Here is a 16,541-nt window from a genome sequence, read left to right on the forward strand (position 1 = left end):
TTCCCTGTGAGAACCTTTGCCTTGGTTTATCCACCCGCAAAATGGGTGCATCACGTGGTACGTGCAGCACCCCGGCCGAGAAAGGGCGCTGATCCACAGTTCCTCCGGTCAGTTCTTTCACCAACCAGCGGGGATCCTAAGCCAGGCGCACCCTGGCTGGCCTTCAGGTCCTCTGCCTGTCAGATGGGGATGATGACCTTCCTTGACTCCCTCAGCCCCACCAGGACTCTTGGGAGGATTTAAGCAGCTAAAGGCTGGGAAGGCACTCTGCGAAGTGTAAGGTGCTGTATAATCTTGGAAGATCATTGTTGTCCTCTTTGCCTAATGGAATTGAGTCAAAACTAAACCCCTGCATATCACTGCTTGTTAATTACAACAACATCTATTTTATCTTTATTACAACTTCTATTTTCATTTTTAGAATAAAATTTAAATGATATGCACATATCTGTGTGTATCAAGCATATCCAAATATAAATAAATCACGTCCTGGTTAATATTAATACTTTGGAAGTTGCTGATTACAGTCTCTGAGGATTCCAGGAAACTGGGTGTAGGATCTGGGGAGGCCCCAGAAGGAAAAACTGGAAGGAGGATAAGGGGCTGTAGCCATTGCAAAGACCACTCAAGGGGCTGACCCTCCTGCCTTAAAATCCCTCCCAGCAGTGAAAACAAAGGTGGGGGATGAAGAGGGTGGAGATGAAAGATGTTCACTTTCCAGTAGGAGCTGGCAGGGGCCCTTGGGGTATCTCATGTTGGCTTCAGGATTTCTGCCATCCTGCACACCACCATACTTCATACCTCCCTGTTGAGTGTCTCTTTTTACTTAAACGGATTTATTTACAAAAAGGACTCTCCCTAGTCTTAGTTAAAATAAAAATTTAAAAACCAGCTTTACTTGCCCTAAATAGAAGGTTACTGGAAAAAAGTAAGTTCCAAACAGTATCATTGAACCCTAGGCAGATGCTAATACCCAAGATCTGCTGTCTGTTTGTTAAATGGAGGGTTAGAGAGGTGATAGCAACACACTAGAACCAAACTATAACTGCAAAGACTGAAAGAGAACTGAAAACATCAGTCACTATTTATGGCTCACGTGCTATCGATGATCCCTCCCTCATTCTGAGGAACACTGATCCGGTCTGACAAGCCTTCACACTACAGAAATGTGCCCAACTGTGTTGTGTACATACCTCCATGGATTGGGCACTCACACCTCCCAAGGCAGCCCTTTTCTTGCTGGACAGCTCTGGCTACTGGAACGTTCTCAAGGTTAAGTTAAAGTCTGCTTTTCTGAAAATGCTATCCTTGGACCTCACTTCTCTCCTTCAGCATCCCCACAAGTCTATTTCCTTCAAGTATTTGAAGAAAGTATTCCGTAGTATCTTGGTCTTTTCAGTTACTCATTCAAAAAACTTTGATAGAACTTCTATTGTATGTCAGAGAGAGAGAGAGGGACTAGAAATGGCCCCTTGCCGTCAAGCAGCTGGCAGACTGAGGTGGGAGAACGAGACGTATGAACTGGATCATTCCTTGATAATCTGACCCGAGCCCCAGGAGAGCGACATACAGATCACCATGGCAGTCCAGGGGAGGAGCAGTGACTGCGAACCTGGGACCGGCAGCAGGGACTTCGCAGAGGAGGTGAGCCCTGAGCTGGCCCTGGGGAGACCAGCATGAGCTGACCAGCAGGAGAAGGAGCCCTGTGACGCCCACACGAGGAGGATGTGGTCTGGACTGATGGCTGACTCTCAGGGAACATGAAACCAGCCCAGAGAGGTGAGGGCACACACCGAGAGGCATGCAGCTAGAAGAAATTTTGCACTTTGGAGCCAGTTAAACCAAGATTAGAATCCTAGATTATCATAGTAAGTGAAGTAAGTCAGACAGAGAAAGACAAACATCATATGATATCACCCATATGTGGAATCTAATTTTTTAAAAAATGATACACATGAACTCTTTTACAAAACAGAAGCAGACTTACAGACATCGAAAACAAACTTATGGTTACCAAAAGGGAAACGTCGGGGGGAGGGTTAGTTACATCAGGAGCTTGGGATGAACGCACACACACTACTATACATAAGATAGAGAACCAACAAGGACCTACTGTATAGCACAGGGAACTCTACCCAACATTCTGTGACAACCTATATGAGAAAATAATCTAAAAAAGAATGAATATATGTATATGTATAACTGAATCGCTTTGCTGTACACCTGAAATTAACACAACATTGTAAATCAACTATACTCCAATAAAATTAAAATATTTTAAAAAATCCTAGTTCTGCCACTTACCTGTTCTAGCTGTGTCCCTCTGGACAAATTACTTAATTTCTCAAAACCTCAATGTTTTCAACTAGAAAGACAGAGATAGTACCTGCCTCAAAGGTCACAACGTTTACCATGAAGGTTAAATGACACGATCCATGTCAAAAATCTATAGGGCACCGGGCATATGGTAATATGGATGTGGAGGGAATTTGAAAGATTAAACAACCTACACAGCACAGACACAGAGCCACCAGGAAAGAGTCGGCTGGCAACCTGTCCTAGGAAAATACCAGCTCTGGACAGCATTACTGGAAAGCCATCACTGGTGTGATGGTAGCCATAGTAACAGCAGCAGCTATGAATGGAGATGCGATTCGCCACCTGGAGGACCTCCCCCATTATCCCCACCTCGGTCTGAGCAAACCTTTTCATTCTGAATCCTTTGCACATTTTACTCACTACAAAAGTGCTTCTATCCTTAGGATTCACCTGGAAGGCTAAGTCTAAATTATAGCATCTTTTTAGGGAAATGCTACATCTGTGGAAACAAAAAGTCTGTGATGTTTTATCCCCCCAAAGAAGCATTTTCTTGGCAATCAACTTAGCTGCTCACTGAATCCTCCTTCTCAACTGCTCCACGAAGCTAAGAGATGCTCCAAACCTCCTGTGCAGAGAATATTAAGCATTATTCACTGACTGGCCAAGCACCTCCCAGCTCTTTCCACACTCTGACTTTCCACAGTTTAAACATATTTGAATAGAATTCCCCGTTGCTTTTTTTTCACAGCTGTCAAATGGCAGCAACCAACACTTAAACTTCTGGAGAGAGCATTTTTAGCAGGTATATCCCGGGAAGGTCAGGGGTATCAAAAACGGAGGGAGTCAGAATTCTAAGAAGGGGGCTGTGTCACCTCCCACACTATTTGCATGTAGCGTGAACATTCCAGAGGGGAATCCAGAGTTTGTCTCAACAGAGCTTTTTAAACTGGGTCCCAAGGAGTGCTTGTTTGGTAAAAAATTAATAAATATCGTGAGAGAGGGAGAATCCTGTGGTCAAACAGCCTTCAGAAAGAAGTCAACAGGCTTATTTATTGTAAAACCTCTCAGAGCCTTTCATGGGGAGTCTCTAAGGGGAGGCACAGAGTGGCAGTCTTTCCCACCTCCACTCATTCTTGCTCTCTTTGCCTCCTCCCGCACGCTCCACCACCAGCCTCCACAGGTGGACAGTTCAAGGTGTTGGAGTTTCAGAAAACACTTCTCTGGAGGAAGAAGAAATCTTAGTTCCAGGAAACCTCTGGCTGCCTAGAACTACCAAATTTGTTTGCAGGTCACCCCTCTACCCACAGAGGCAGGTCTTAAGGTCCCTGTGTGCCGCCCTCCCCAGCACATCCCTGCTCAGGACAGGCTCCCAGCCTCAAAAAGGACAAGGCCAGCACATCGGGCCCAGCTGCAAAAGGGCAGTGGATTATGGATTTTATGCTGGGGGAGAGGAGGGGTCTGGAAAGCCAGCACAACCTGAAAGTGAATTGTAAACAATTTATCACCTAGAAAGTCATCATCCTGGGCAACTCTTCAGCAGTGAATGGCCATCAGAATCCCCTGGAGGGCTTGTTAAAATACAAATTGCTGCCCACCCCCACCCCCCAGAGTTTCTCATTCAGCGAGTCTGAGGGGAGGCCAGAGCCTTTGCTCTTCTGACAAGTTCCCCCGGGATGGGGATGCTGAAGCTGCTGGTCAAGACCACACTCTAAACTAGAGCTCGACTTCTGCGGTCCCGATTCCCCAATGAAGGACTGTCCTCTCAGCAGCCCTGTGCCTGTGCCAGGTACAACTGGTGGTACCTTTGCCTTCACCCAGATGGCCTCCCCAAGCTCCTACTGCAGCCACAAATGTCCCCTTCCCTGCCCCCAACCACCCCCAGCCCAGAACCACGTTAATTACCACCTGACCTTCATTTATTCATTCAACAAACATTCAGTGAGGACCAACCATATGCCAAACCTTGGTGCCAGGTGCTAGGGACCCCAAGTCAACAGCCACCCCCTCTTCCATCTCAGAGCTGGCAGCCCAGTCGTCAAGAAAGGGACCAGACAAGGAAAAAAGGTGACTACAACACAGGGTGGCAGCTTTTGCCTTAGGCCCTTCTCAAGTCCCTTCATCTCAAGTCCATAAAAGATTTTTCTCTTTTCCTCAATTCTGCCTCTGACAGATTTCCCAGCACCTGTCCACTCTCTGTCAGCTCTGCTATCACCCAGGCCCTCGTCACCCCTGCCTGGAGAGCTATACTCCCATCACCCTGCTAGTCTGCTCAGCTCCACTCTTGCCCCCTCCAATCCAGGGTGATCTTTCAAAAATGGAAATCAGATCATGCTACTCCTACTGAGGATGGCTACGGCTCTCCTCACCACCAGTTCCAGCCCCATTGGCCTCTCTTCCCCTCACACTGTCCCCCCGGCTGCTCCTTCTCACCCCTCGGGTCTGCTTAAATGCCACTTCCTCCAGAAGCCTTCCCTGGCTGCTGTTTTAGCTCAGTGCGGAGGATTCAAGAGGGCTGCGAATCCTTTGACAGTCCTCCAGTGAGAGGAAGGCTTTATTTTCCCTCCCTTGAGCTAGAGCTGAGACCACTCTGATCAAGAGAATCTCGGCAGGGGCTGGAGGTGGGGTCCAAGAAGACTGCGGATTGCCCCCCTGCCACCTTGGTGCCCTGAGCTCCCACGATTGAAGTGAGGCCCTGGCCCCATGTGGAGAGGGAGGCAGCCCAGCTGAGCCCAGCCTTAACAGCTGTCTTCACCAAAGTACCAGGGAACGTGGGGGAAGCTGTCTTAGACCCTCCAACCCAGACCCTAGCAATTGTTCCATCCCAGCAATCATTGGATTCGTTTATTTGTTTTCTATGTTTGATTTGCATCTCTCTCCTCCACTAGGTGGTAAATTCCACCACAGCAGGAACCAAGTCTGTCTTGTTTGCCACTGTAAGCCAGGGCCAGGCACGTGGTAGGTGCTCGATAAATACCTACTGAATAAGCGAATCAACAAGTGCAGAATATTGTGGGCACACACAGGAAGGCACCGGGTCAGACTCAAGGAAGCTTTGCAGAGGAAGTGACATCTAAACGCTGAGGCCTAAAGAACAAGCAGGTGGCAGGGTTCAAAGAACAGGGCCTCGGGGACTGGGTGCCTGCCCCAAGCACACCACCTATGGACATCCCCCACGCCACGTGCTTGAGAGAGAGAGAGAGAGAGAGAGAGAGAGAGAGAGAGAGAGAGAGTCTCATTAACCTGTGTCTTCATCATGAAGCACGGTCTAAGAAAATAAGAGGTCCTCAATATACACATTTCAAATATGATGGCCCACATGACTTTTTGGAGAGAGATGCCTGAACTGGAAGCCAGGAGCCCTGGGTTTTCTCACTCAACAGCTCACGATGTGTCCTTTGTAAAATCCCAGTCAGCTTGCCTGGCACTCAGTTGGCTTGAGATTAAAACCACTGGCTCCCTCTCTGCATCCCTGGGTTGTCATCAGGATTGTAAGAGAGCAAAGACGTCAGAGTGCTTTGAAAAAAGTGTTAGAATAGAAATATGTGATGGTAGAAAAGACACATGTGATGATGTTGTTCTCTGAATGTTCAACCTGCCCCAGGTAAACCGTCAGGGCCACCAGCTGAGCCTTTCTTTGAATCAGGTGCCACGTGGAACTCAGTCTGGGTTAGTCTAGCCCAGACTCCTCCTGGGTACCTCCTGGGCAGCTGTAAATTTTTCAGCTGCCCAGGTGGAGAGGGAGCAGCTGGAGCCATAGAGAGACGGAGCCCATGGAGCAAAAGGAGGAGCACTGGACTTGGAGTCAAGAGATGTGAGTTCCTGTTATGGACTGAATGTTTGTGTTGCCCCAGAAGTCATATGTTGACACCCTACTCCCAATGTGATGGTGTTGGGACATGGGGCCTTTGGCAGGAAATTAGGATTAGATAAGGGCGAGAGGAAGGGAGCCCTCGTGATGGGATTAGTGCCCTTGTAAGAGTCTCTAGAGCTTGCTTCCTCTCTCTGTTCCTCTCACTGTGGGAGGACACAAGGAGAATCAGGTGTCCGCAAGCCACAGAAGGGCGTTCACCAGAACCTCACCACGCCGGCACCCTGATCTCAGGCTTCCGGCCTCCAGAAGTGTGAGGAAAAACATGTCTGTTTACAAGCCACCCAGTCCGTGGTACTTTGTTATAGAAGCCCAAGTGGACTAAGGCAGTGCCCATCCCAGTTTTGCCACTAATTTGCTGTGAGATCTCGGGCAAATTAATTCCCTCTCTGAACCAAATCTCTCAGCCATAGTGAACTTCATAGACCAAGTAAATCCCCTCCCTCCCTTTCTTCCTCCCTTCCTCCTGCTCACTCACGAAGGCCCCACCTCTGCCCCGAGGGGACCCAGTGCAGTAGGAATAAAATGACCAGACCCATACCCTGAGAGGGTACCTGGCAGATAGGTGGACCCTCTTAAATAAAGGATCTACAAGACAGCAGGACAAGGCTTCTCTGGACAGCCAGGACAGAGCACAGCACAGACCCTGTGCACTGAGCTCCAAAGAAGAGGCAGCCAGAGGTCAGGCTGGTTGGCCCTGGGGTCAAAGGGCAAGTCCAGGCATCCCCTGGAGACTCCTGCTTCCAAAAGCCATTGGGGACAATGCCAAAGCATTAGCCTCATGCAGAGGGCCTGCAGCAGCTGCACTGGCCAGGGCCACACCCTAATTAGACATTTTCAGTGTCCAGCGGCCTGCTTGGCCAGACTGCCAGCTGGGGCTCCTGTTCTGTCTGGTGGCCTCGGTTAATGAAGCCATGAGGGGCTGACTGAGCTCATTACAGGCAATGCAAGGGAACAGGGGATGCCCGCCCATGCTCCCCCAGTGCCCCGCCTCCCTCGTCTCCACCATGTTCACACCGAGAACGGGAAGAGAGCTGATTTCAAACCAAGAGGAAGGAGAGGGGCAGGAGCTGAGCTCCAGCCGGATCACACAGCCTGGATGGCTCCCATGACAGCCCAGCCAGAGACGTGGGTTTCTGCAGTGTGTCTGTGGTTTTAGGGGAGTGTTCAGAGTCCATGGCTGTTCTTAGACCACACGCAGGCCCTTTCTTATCTCAGGCCAAGGAGGCAGAATGAGAGCAAAGGTTCAAATCTGTCACTTTCCAATAATTGGCCCACAGACATGTTTGTACAAGCCAGTCAGTCAGAGCTTCGCTCTCCTCATCTCTAAGATGGGGTAGTAATACCCATCCAGCTCAGAGTAAGTACTCAGTTAATGTGCTCAATAAATCATCACTGTTGTTTTTTATTAAAAGACAGGCAAGAAAAGGCACCAAAATGTGAGCTTCTGAGTGGTGGGACTGAGAGTGATTTTTTTTTCTTCTACTTTTCTACATTTTCTAAATTGTATACAATGAGTATTTTACTTTTATCATTTAAAAAAGTGCACACTTTCTCCAAAAAAATATATCAGAAAAACGAGATTATGTATGAAAGGGCCCAGATAGTGCCTGGGAGGAAGTTTATTAATAGAAGCATCCTCCTGCAATGAAAGTTTGAATAGATGAGACTGGGTGGAAAAACATGCATGGTATTTGCAAAAGTGTAATACATTTTTGCCCTTTAATAAAGCAATTTCTTCTCCCCAGATGTCAAGGGAAGAAGGCACAAAAGTGAGTGTTCAAATGCTGAGGCACCGATTTAGGGAGATGTTGAGGGGAGCTTAAAAGAACAGCACTCCCTGGCTGGAGCAGAATGCAAAAGACAGAGAGAGCAAGGTGGACGCAACTAAAGAAAGGGTGGTCTATACACACAATGGAGTATCATTCAGCCTTAAAAAGGAAGGACATTCTGACATGTATACCCATGTGACAACATGGGTATACCTTACGGACATTAGGCAAAGTGGAATAAGCCAGTCACAAAAGGACAAATACTGTATGATTCCACTAATATGAGGTCCCTAGAGCAGTCAGACTCATAGAGATAGACAGTAGAATGGTGGGTGCCAGGGCAGGGGGAGAGGGAAATGGGGTATTATTTACAGGGTGCAGAGTTTCACACTTGTAAGATGAAGCAAGGGTTCTGGGGAAGGATGGGGGTGATGGTTGCACAACAGTGTGAATGTACTTAATGCCACACCCTGTACATTTTAAAATATTTAAGGGCTTCCCTGGTGGCACAGTGGTTGAGAGTCCGCCTGCCAATGCAGGGGACACGGGTTCGTGCCCCGGTCTGGGAAGACCCCACACGCCGCGGAGCGGCTGGGCCCGTGAGCCATGGCCGCTGAGCCTGCGCGTCCGGAGCCTGTGCTCCGCAACGGGAGAGGCCACAGCAGTGAGAGGCCCGCGTACAGCAAAAAATATATATATATATATTTAAGATGGTAAACTTTATGTTATGTGTATTTTACCACAATTTAAAGCTACGTAGAGAGAAAAAAAGAGATGGAACCCAGGGGAAAGAAGAACGGGGCAGGCAGGATGAAACAAGTCTCTGGTCTCCTGGGGTTGAGGGCCATTCACTGGAGAGATGACCCACAGGGGAGGGGGACCTCCAGGGATTACGGTGGAGGGGGAGACAGGTGTAGGAGGACGCATCCCGGTGAGGTCGTGGCTCCTGCCCACACTTGGCGGCTGGCCCCGCGGGTTCTGAGCTAGGGGCATTTGCAGCTGGAGAACTCAGCCAGGGACGTGCCCAAGAGGACCAAGCCTCCCTCCCTCCTCGAAATCAGAGCTTGGGGTATGAGAAATTAGGCCCTGGAGGGTGTGTGTAGGTAAATAAGCAACTAAGGCAGCAACTAAGCCTGGCACCGTCCTCCAGGGGAGGAAGGAAGAGGAATGCTTTGAGCGTCTGTTTCACAGGGAAGAAATTCTGAGGCCATTGTGCTGAAGGAATGCAGACATGGGCTGGCTCACCCCCAGATAAAAGAGAACTGGGCAGAGTCAGGATGTCCTGAAAGGAGGTAGGCTGTCACCTTGGCCCAAATGGAAGCCAGCGCAGAGCCTGCTGCTTGGTGGGATAATCACAACGGAACAATTTATTGAGCACTTAACTCTCTGTGACAAGCACTTCTCTTGGGTCCCTTGTGTATTCCCTTCAGCATCTTTATGGGTAGCAACTATTTCTAGCTTCACTTTATGCTGAGGAAGACTGAGGCTTGGAGTTGGAAATTACCTGCAGACCCCGGGCCCTAGAGGCACACCACTTGCCCCCAGTGAGTCCTTGCCTCATTTCTGCTTCAGCCCCAGCACTGCCTCCCGCCGCCCCAGACCCCTGGCCCCTTCTCACTTGAACTGGTGCTCCCGCGAGCTGCGGATCTTAGAGGAGAAGCGCTCAGCCAGTTTCTCCAGGCTGCGAGAGTACTCAAGCTCGATCTCGGCTTTCCGGCGGAAAAACTCCTGGAGGTCCTGGAGCAGCTGCAGCCTCGACTCAGACTGCTGCTCCAAGCACTTGAACTGCTCCACCAGCTGCGTGCGGATCTCTGCGGACAGAGGCAGGAGCAGGCTGTTAGGCGATGGTGGGGAGAGCAGAGGGACCCACCCAGTCGACCCAATGCCAGTGGCCCAGGCACTGCAATTCCAGCTGCCCCCTCCCTACCATCTGCCACCCAGAGCCTCTCCAGGCATTGGCAGGACTATTTGGCAAATGCCAGTTTTTGCCATGGTGTAACCCAGTGTTTTCCAAAGTTGAATCATTGCACGTCACCACCACGATTTTTGCCATATCCACACACGACCAGCATTATTATTTCTTCCGTATGATCTAGTAAATTCGCTCATTTTTCTTACTGGAAAGAACTTGCAGTTTTATGTCATTATGACGAGTGTAAAACTAGAACGACTTGCCATCCTGATACATAGAAAATTTATTCAACAAAAACAGAAATTGTGTAAAATTCTCTCTAAAGACTACTGCTATCAAACGCCCTAAGCCTAAACTGCTCAATCTCCATCAACAAGAGGAATACGGGAGCGTGAGAGGAGTTAAAGACAGACTTTCTCCAGGTATAGTCAGGACTGAGCGAGGGCTGAGCATTTCAGGGTTAGTCACTCTTAGGTTTCAGGGTTATTTAAGACCATGCCTGTGTTCTACTCTGAATCACCTTGAATTCCATGCATCAACATCTCAGGTATGTAGCCCAGACTTCAGGAAATCCTGACAGAGCAAACCAGGTCTGTGCAACCAGGGCAAAAGTTCATAAGCAGGGGCTAAAGATAAAAATCACAGCCAGGGCTTCCCTGGTGGCGCAGTGGTTGAGAGTCCGCCTGCTGATGCAGGAGACGCGGGTTCGTGCCCAGGTCCGGGAAGATCCCACATGCGGAGCAGCTGGGCCCGTGAGCCATGGCCGCTGAGTCTGCGCGTCCGGAGCCTGTGCTCCGCCACGGGAGAGGCCACAACAGTGAGAGGCCCACGTATCACAAAAAGAAAAATAAATAAATAAAAATCCTTGATTAAGCATTAAAATGTATTAATTTTTTTAAAAAATCACAGCCAGATCCCAGTGGTTTTGCCACTGCTGCCATCTCCATGCATTAACCCCTTCCCTGCCATCCCATGAGCTGCCATCCCATGCCATCCCATGAGCCATCCCATGAGCTGCTCAAGAGATCAGTCTCCCCACACTATGCTCACACCAGCTCCCTGCTCAAAACTGCCCAAGGCACCCCCCCTCTGGCTGAGTATTAAGTCCAACTCCTTAGCACAGAATTCAAGGCCACCCATTGCCTGGCCCCAAACTTCACTTCTCTGGATTTACCCCCAGTGGACTCTCCAAGTAATCCAAACCAGTCCCTGAGATGTCCAATTCCTCCTGCAGAAATGGGCCTCCTGTCTGAAAAGGTGGCCAGCACCATCTTAGCATCCTTTGGAGAAATGGTCTTCAAAGGGGGCAGCCCAACTCTGGGGCACTCGAAGCCTTCCCAAGGGGTGCACAGGCAGGAAGTGTTACAAAGGAATCGGTTTGAGATCCTGTTTCCATTCCCACTCTTTCCTCCTCTGCCTGAGAATGTGCCTCAGCATCTCTCCTTTCCCACCTCACTCTTTACAACCGTCCTCTCTCTTTGCAGAAGAAAGACCAACTTCTCCGTCGTCCAGAATCTGGCTATGGTGCAGTGCCCCAAAGTGTCAAGACAGACTTTGAGGATGATTTAGAATGTTGGTGCTCGCAAATCTTCTTTAACCTAGTTCATAAATCCTTGCTCCTCAAAGTGTGGTCCATGGACCAGTAGCATTAGCATCACCCATAGACTTATTAGAAACACAGAACCTCAGGTCCCAACCCAGACCTTCTGAATCACAATCTGATTTTAACAAGATCCCTGGATGGTCCTTATGCACCTTAAAGCCATCAACCATCCATCCATATCATTATGAGAACTATTTCCCATACTATCTTACTTTTTATTTTTAGTAATTATTTATCAAATTATAAAACATTGATATTATTTTGATGAACTGTATGATAAATCAATCTGAACTAGAGATACTTAGGGTTTTATGGCCAAAGGAAATTTTTTAAAGGTCCATTTCAATTTACATACATATTTTGGGTCAGAAGAATAAAGCAATCAATAAAAAAGTTCAGGGACTTCTCTGGTGGTCCACTGGAAAAGAATCTGCCTTACAATGCAGGGGACGCAGGTTCGATCCCTGGTCAGGGAATTAAGATCCCGCATGTCGCGGGGCAACTAAGCCTGTGTGCCACAACTACTGAGCTCGTGGGCCTCAAAGAGAGAGCCCACGTGCCTCAACTAAGACCTGACACAGCCAAAAAATAAATAAAATAAATAAATAATAAGTAAAAAAATGAAAAAGTTCAAGCATAAAAATATATTACAATAAAATTCTGTGAAGGAAGTAGAAGGAAATTATGAGTTCAAGAAGGTAAAGACAGGGACAATGTAAATGTAAAATTTCTGCCTTGTATAGGTAATTTTTGATCAGTGGTGTTGGACACCAATGTATTGTGGTATTTATCTTACCACCTGGTAATTCCACTCATGGCTCATACTCCAAAGAAATCAGTGTTTATGTCTACAAAAAAATATGGAAAAATACTCATAGACGATTTATAGCTAAATATTAGAAACAACCCAAAATGTCCATTAAGAGTAGATAAGACGTTTTTTTCAGTAGGGCAATTTATTTCAAAAGGCTTGTCACTCTTAAAATAGTAAAGTAAATTTATGCAAAGCGTAGGTAAGATTTTTAAAATATGAGATATTCATTCAATGGAATACTATACGATAAGGAAAAAATGAACTACTACTTGCTACCTGCTTAACTCTCCTTATGTTGATGGCAAGAAGGAAGAAAAAATGAGATCATGCAAAAATAGTTTACGGTGATAGAGGTCAGAGAAATGATCACCTTTGGGGGATACTGACTGAGAGGGGATGCGAGGGTACGTTCTGGAATGCTGGAGACAGAAGATCAAGGTTACACCTTGATCTGGGTGGTAGGCACGCTGGTAAAAATGAACTGAGCTGCACACTTAAGATCTGGGCATCCTACTGTTTATATGTGATACTTCAACAAAAAGGCAAACTAAAAATTGCTGTTATTTAGTTTCCATTTGAAACATTTAAGGGAGTAGGGTAATTTTGCTCTAAGAGGTCAATATTTACAACATGGCAGAAATGACATCCTTTGTAACTATTTAAACTTCTAATGAAACATTTCAGATGTCAAGTTAAAATATGTGGGGCAAAAGAGATTTTTTCCCCCCAAAGTTCATTTAGAGGGTAGGCAAGCAAAAAAATGTTAAAACCAGTGCTTTAGAGCCCAAGCTCGGCTCCTCCCAGGAAGTCCTGGACAGCTCAGCCCTCATGACCCTCCTATGAACTCCCTTGGTACTTGCAATTAGTCTCAGACCACCTCGTGCTATTTTTTTAATTCTTCACGTATGTGCGTCATATCGCCTTAGCTCCCCGAATGAAATTTAAGTTGTAACAGTGGATTCTCCCAGCACACATGGTATATCAGTATCTGTATGGCAAATTACTATTTGCCTTTACCAAGTGCTTTTACCCAAGGACATCAAATGCTGTGATTATGGGAATCTCACCCAACACACACACACACACACACACACACACACACACACACACCCCACACACAAACACCATACACACACCACACATACACCAGACACACATACAACACATGCCACACACTCACACAAAACGCACACACCACACTCACATACCATGCACGCATTTACACACACCACACACAACCCACCACAGATACACACACCATACACAAACCACATACATATACCACACAAACTCACATACCACACATACACCACAACCACCACACACACACTACAGACACACCACATACCACACACACACCACACATGTCCACATGCACACTCACACACACACACCACACATACACTATTCCCACACCAGACATGGATATTATTATTATCCATTTTTACAGATGAAGAAACCAAGGCTTCTGTGTGAACCAATCAGGAACTTGTCCAAGGTCACATTTTGTTCTATGAACTGTAACAATCTACACAGGCACTCCTTGACACAGACTACTTGTTAAATTGGATTGAGATGCCTTCACTCACACAAGTGCAAACCCTGCCATATCAACACATAGTTACAAAAATGCTTTCTAAATGTTTTTTTAAAGATTTTTTTTATGGGAACCATTTTTAAAGTTTTTACTGAATTTGTTACAATATTGCTTCTGTTTTTATGTTTTGGTTTTTTGGCCCGGAGGCATGTGGGATCTTAATTCCCCAACCAGGGATCAAACCCGCACCCACTGCATTGGAAGGCGAAGTCTTAACCACTGGACCACCAGAGAAATCCCTAAATATATGCGGGCCTCTCACTGTTGTGGCCTCTGCCGTTGCGGAGCACAGGCTCCGGACGCGCAGGCTCAGCGGCCATGGCTCACGGGCCCAGCCGCTCCGCGGCATGTGGGATCTTCCCAGACCGGGGCACGAACTCGCGTCCCCTGCATTGGCAGGTTGACTCTCAACCACTGCGCCACCAAGGAAGCCCCCTAAGTATTTTTTAAATTACTTGTAGACTATTTAGGACTCATAATAACCTTAATAATTATTGTGAGCACTTACAGAGCACATCATGTGTTCCACGCCTGATGCTGAGTTCTTTGGATATTTATCTCACAGAATCTGTATAGCACCCCCTCTAAGGTGGGTGCTACTAGCATTCCCCCACTTTTTCCCCATAGGTGAGGAAGTGGAGGCTCAGAGGTAAGCAGCCTCTGGTCATAACAGCTGGTACGTGGCAATTAAGCTAAAAATCAAGCCCAGCTCCTTCAGATGGGAGCAACTCCTCAGTGAACTGAGGCCATACTACTTTCTTTAAAAGACTTGAATCTAACTTCTTGTGTTCAATACACAAGAAGTTGTGTATTCAACTTCTTGTATCCTTTTTGTAACAAGACGGTGGGCTAAAGAGATATTATTTATCAAAAATGCTGCAGGCACTGCCTTCCTCCATTATAGGGCATGATCAGGAGCCAATGTTCTCATATTTTAGAGGAAAATCTCATAAATTACATTGTGCTGACACGAGATGATTTGGAAGGAGCAGAGAAACCTCCCCCAGTTCACACAAGCAGCTGGAGGCTCTAGCAGCTTGGAGGGCTCAGAGTCAAGTCTTTCTAGCAGGAAACGCCCTGGCAGGAGCCGGACTGCAGCCTGCTGGTGCTGTAGAACCCTGCAGGGATTTGACTGCCCATCTCCTTATCTCTAACTCCCTTCCAACTTGCTCTTCCTTGGAGCCAGCACAGATTTGGTTTTTCTCCTGGAAGATTTCAAAAGGAGGGGAAAATAAATAAATAAATAAAACAATTGCTCACAAGGCACAGACTTCATTCAGAAGACTGTTCCCCTGGGAGTGGTTCCAGGCTCAGCACAGCACTGAGCGGCAGAAAAATCAAAGGGGGTTGGGCAGGGAGGAGAAGGGGCTTGGAAAGTCTGAAAAGGCTTTGATATCAGAAGCTTAGAGCTGCAGGGGACCTGCATGACTCTTGGCACAGCCTCTGGTTTTACAGACAGAGGCGTGAAGCCCAGAGAAGGTCTCCTGAAGCACAGCTCTCCCTGTGTCGCTCTCCTGATAAAACTCTCCATGGAGTAATAGGGAAGAACAAATCCTACTCCATATTTGATGTGCTTCTTTTACTTTAACCTTTGTATTCTATTGCTTTTGCTACAAGTTAACCATGAAAAGAATGTTGCCTATGGCCTGAAATATACAGGAGAGCCCTTCTCAAGTCTCCCTCCTTTAAAGGGATAACACTCTTCCATTCATAAAGAGATAAAAAAGTTGCAGAACAGAGAATAATATTTGTCCTGCTGGAGGTTTACAAGAACACTGTGACCAGGCCTGCTTAAACAGCTGCAGGAACAAAGGATTCCTGCGCCAAGAAGTCTGCAATCACCAACCACACCCCCTCCCCTTTTACTATGAAAGAAGCCTGAATCCTGACTCGGGAAAGATGGTCCTTTGGGACACCAGTCCATCATCTTCTCGGTCTCCTGGCTTTCCGAATAAAGTCACTATTCCCTGCCACAACAACCCGTCTCTCAAATTACTGGCCTGTTGTGCCGTGAGCAGGAAGAGCTTGGACTTAGAAAGATGACTCCCTATTGCTTACAGGATAGAGGCCAAACGCCTCCGATGTTCAGAGTCCAAGAATCGACAGCCTGCCTAACCACCCCCCTTAACACTCCCGCTTATTGTGCAAGCAACAGTCTCACCCAAGACCATGGCGCCTGCACCAATGCTACCACCCATGGCAATACTCAGGTGACCCATGTTCCAGGAGGACAAGTTTCCTCACACTCCTCACCCCACTCACAACTACAACCTCACAAGCAGAGGGAGCAGGGAGATTTTTCAGATCCAAGGTAATTAGGAATTCTTTTTTTTTTAATTTTAATTTTATTTTATTTTGAGTCTTTTCCCTCTCTGTTTTTAAATTTTATTTATTTATTTATTTATTTTTGGCTGCATTGGGTCCTTGTTGTGGTGCGCGGGCTTCTCACTTGCGGTGGCCTCTCTTGTTGCGGAGCGCAGGTTCTAGGTGCACAGGCTTCAGTAGTTGTAGCACATGGGCTCAGTAGTTGTGGCTCACGGGCTCTACAGCGCAGGCTCAGTAGTTGTAGCGCACGGGCTTAGTTGCTCCACGGCACGTGGGATCTTCCAGGACCAGGGTCCGAACCCTTGCCCCCTGCACTGGCAGGGGGGGGGCT

The 16,541-nt window shown here is 47.4% G+C and overlaps 1 protein-coding gene across 1 annotated transcript in view; it reads right to left on the reverse strand.

The window, feature by feature from the left end:
- The window catches only part of SRGAP3 (SLIT-ROBO Rho GTPase activating protein 3), a 257,414-nt gene that overhangs the window by 128,053 nt on the left and 112,820 nt on the right, over positions 1-16,541 (reverse strand). The window contains exon 2 of the mRNA XM_007463719.1: positions 9,578-9,770. Coding sequence (XP_007463781.1) covers positions 9,578-9,770 — 193 coding nt within the window. The remainder of the gene's footprint in view (positions 1-9,577; positions 9,771-16,541) is intronic.

This window comes from Lipotes vexillifer, unplaced genomic scaffold (assembly GCF_000442215.2).
Source record: "Lipotes vexillifer unplaced genomic scaffold, Lipotes_vexillifer_v1.1 scaffold1387, whole genome shotgun sequence".
Taxonomy (NCBI): Eukaryota; Metazoa; Chordata; class Mammalia; order Artiodactyla; family Lipotidae; genus Lipotes; species Lipotes vexillifer.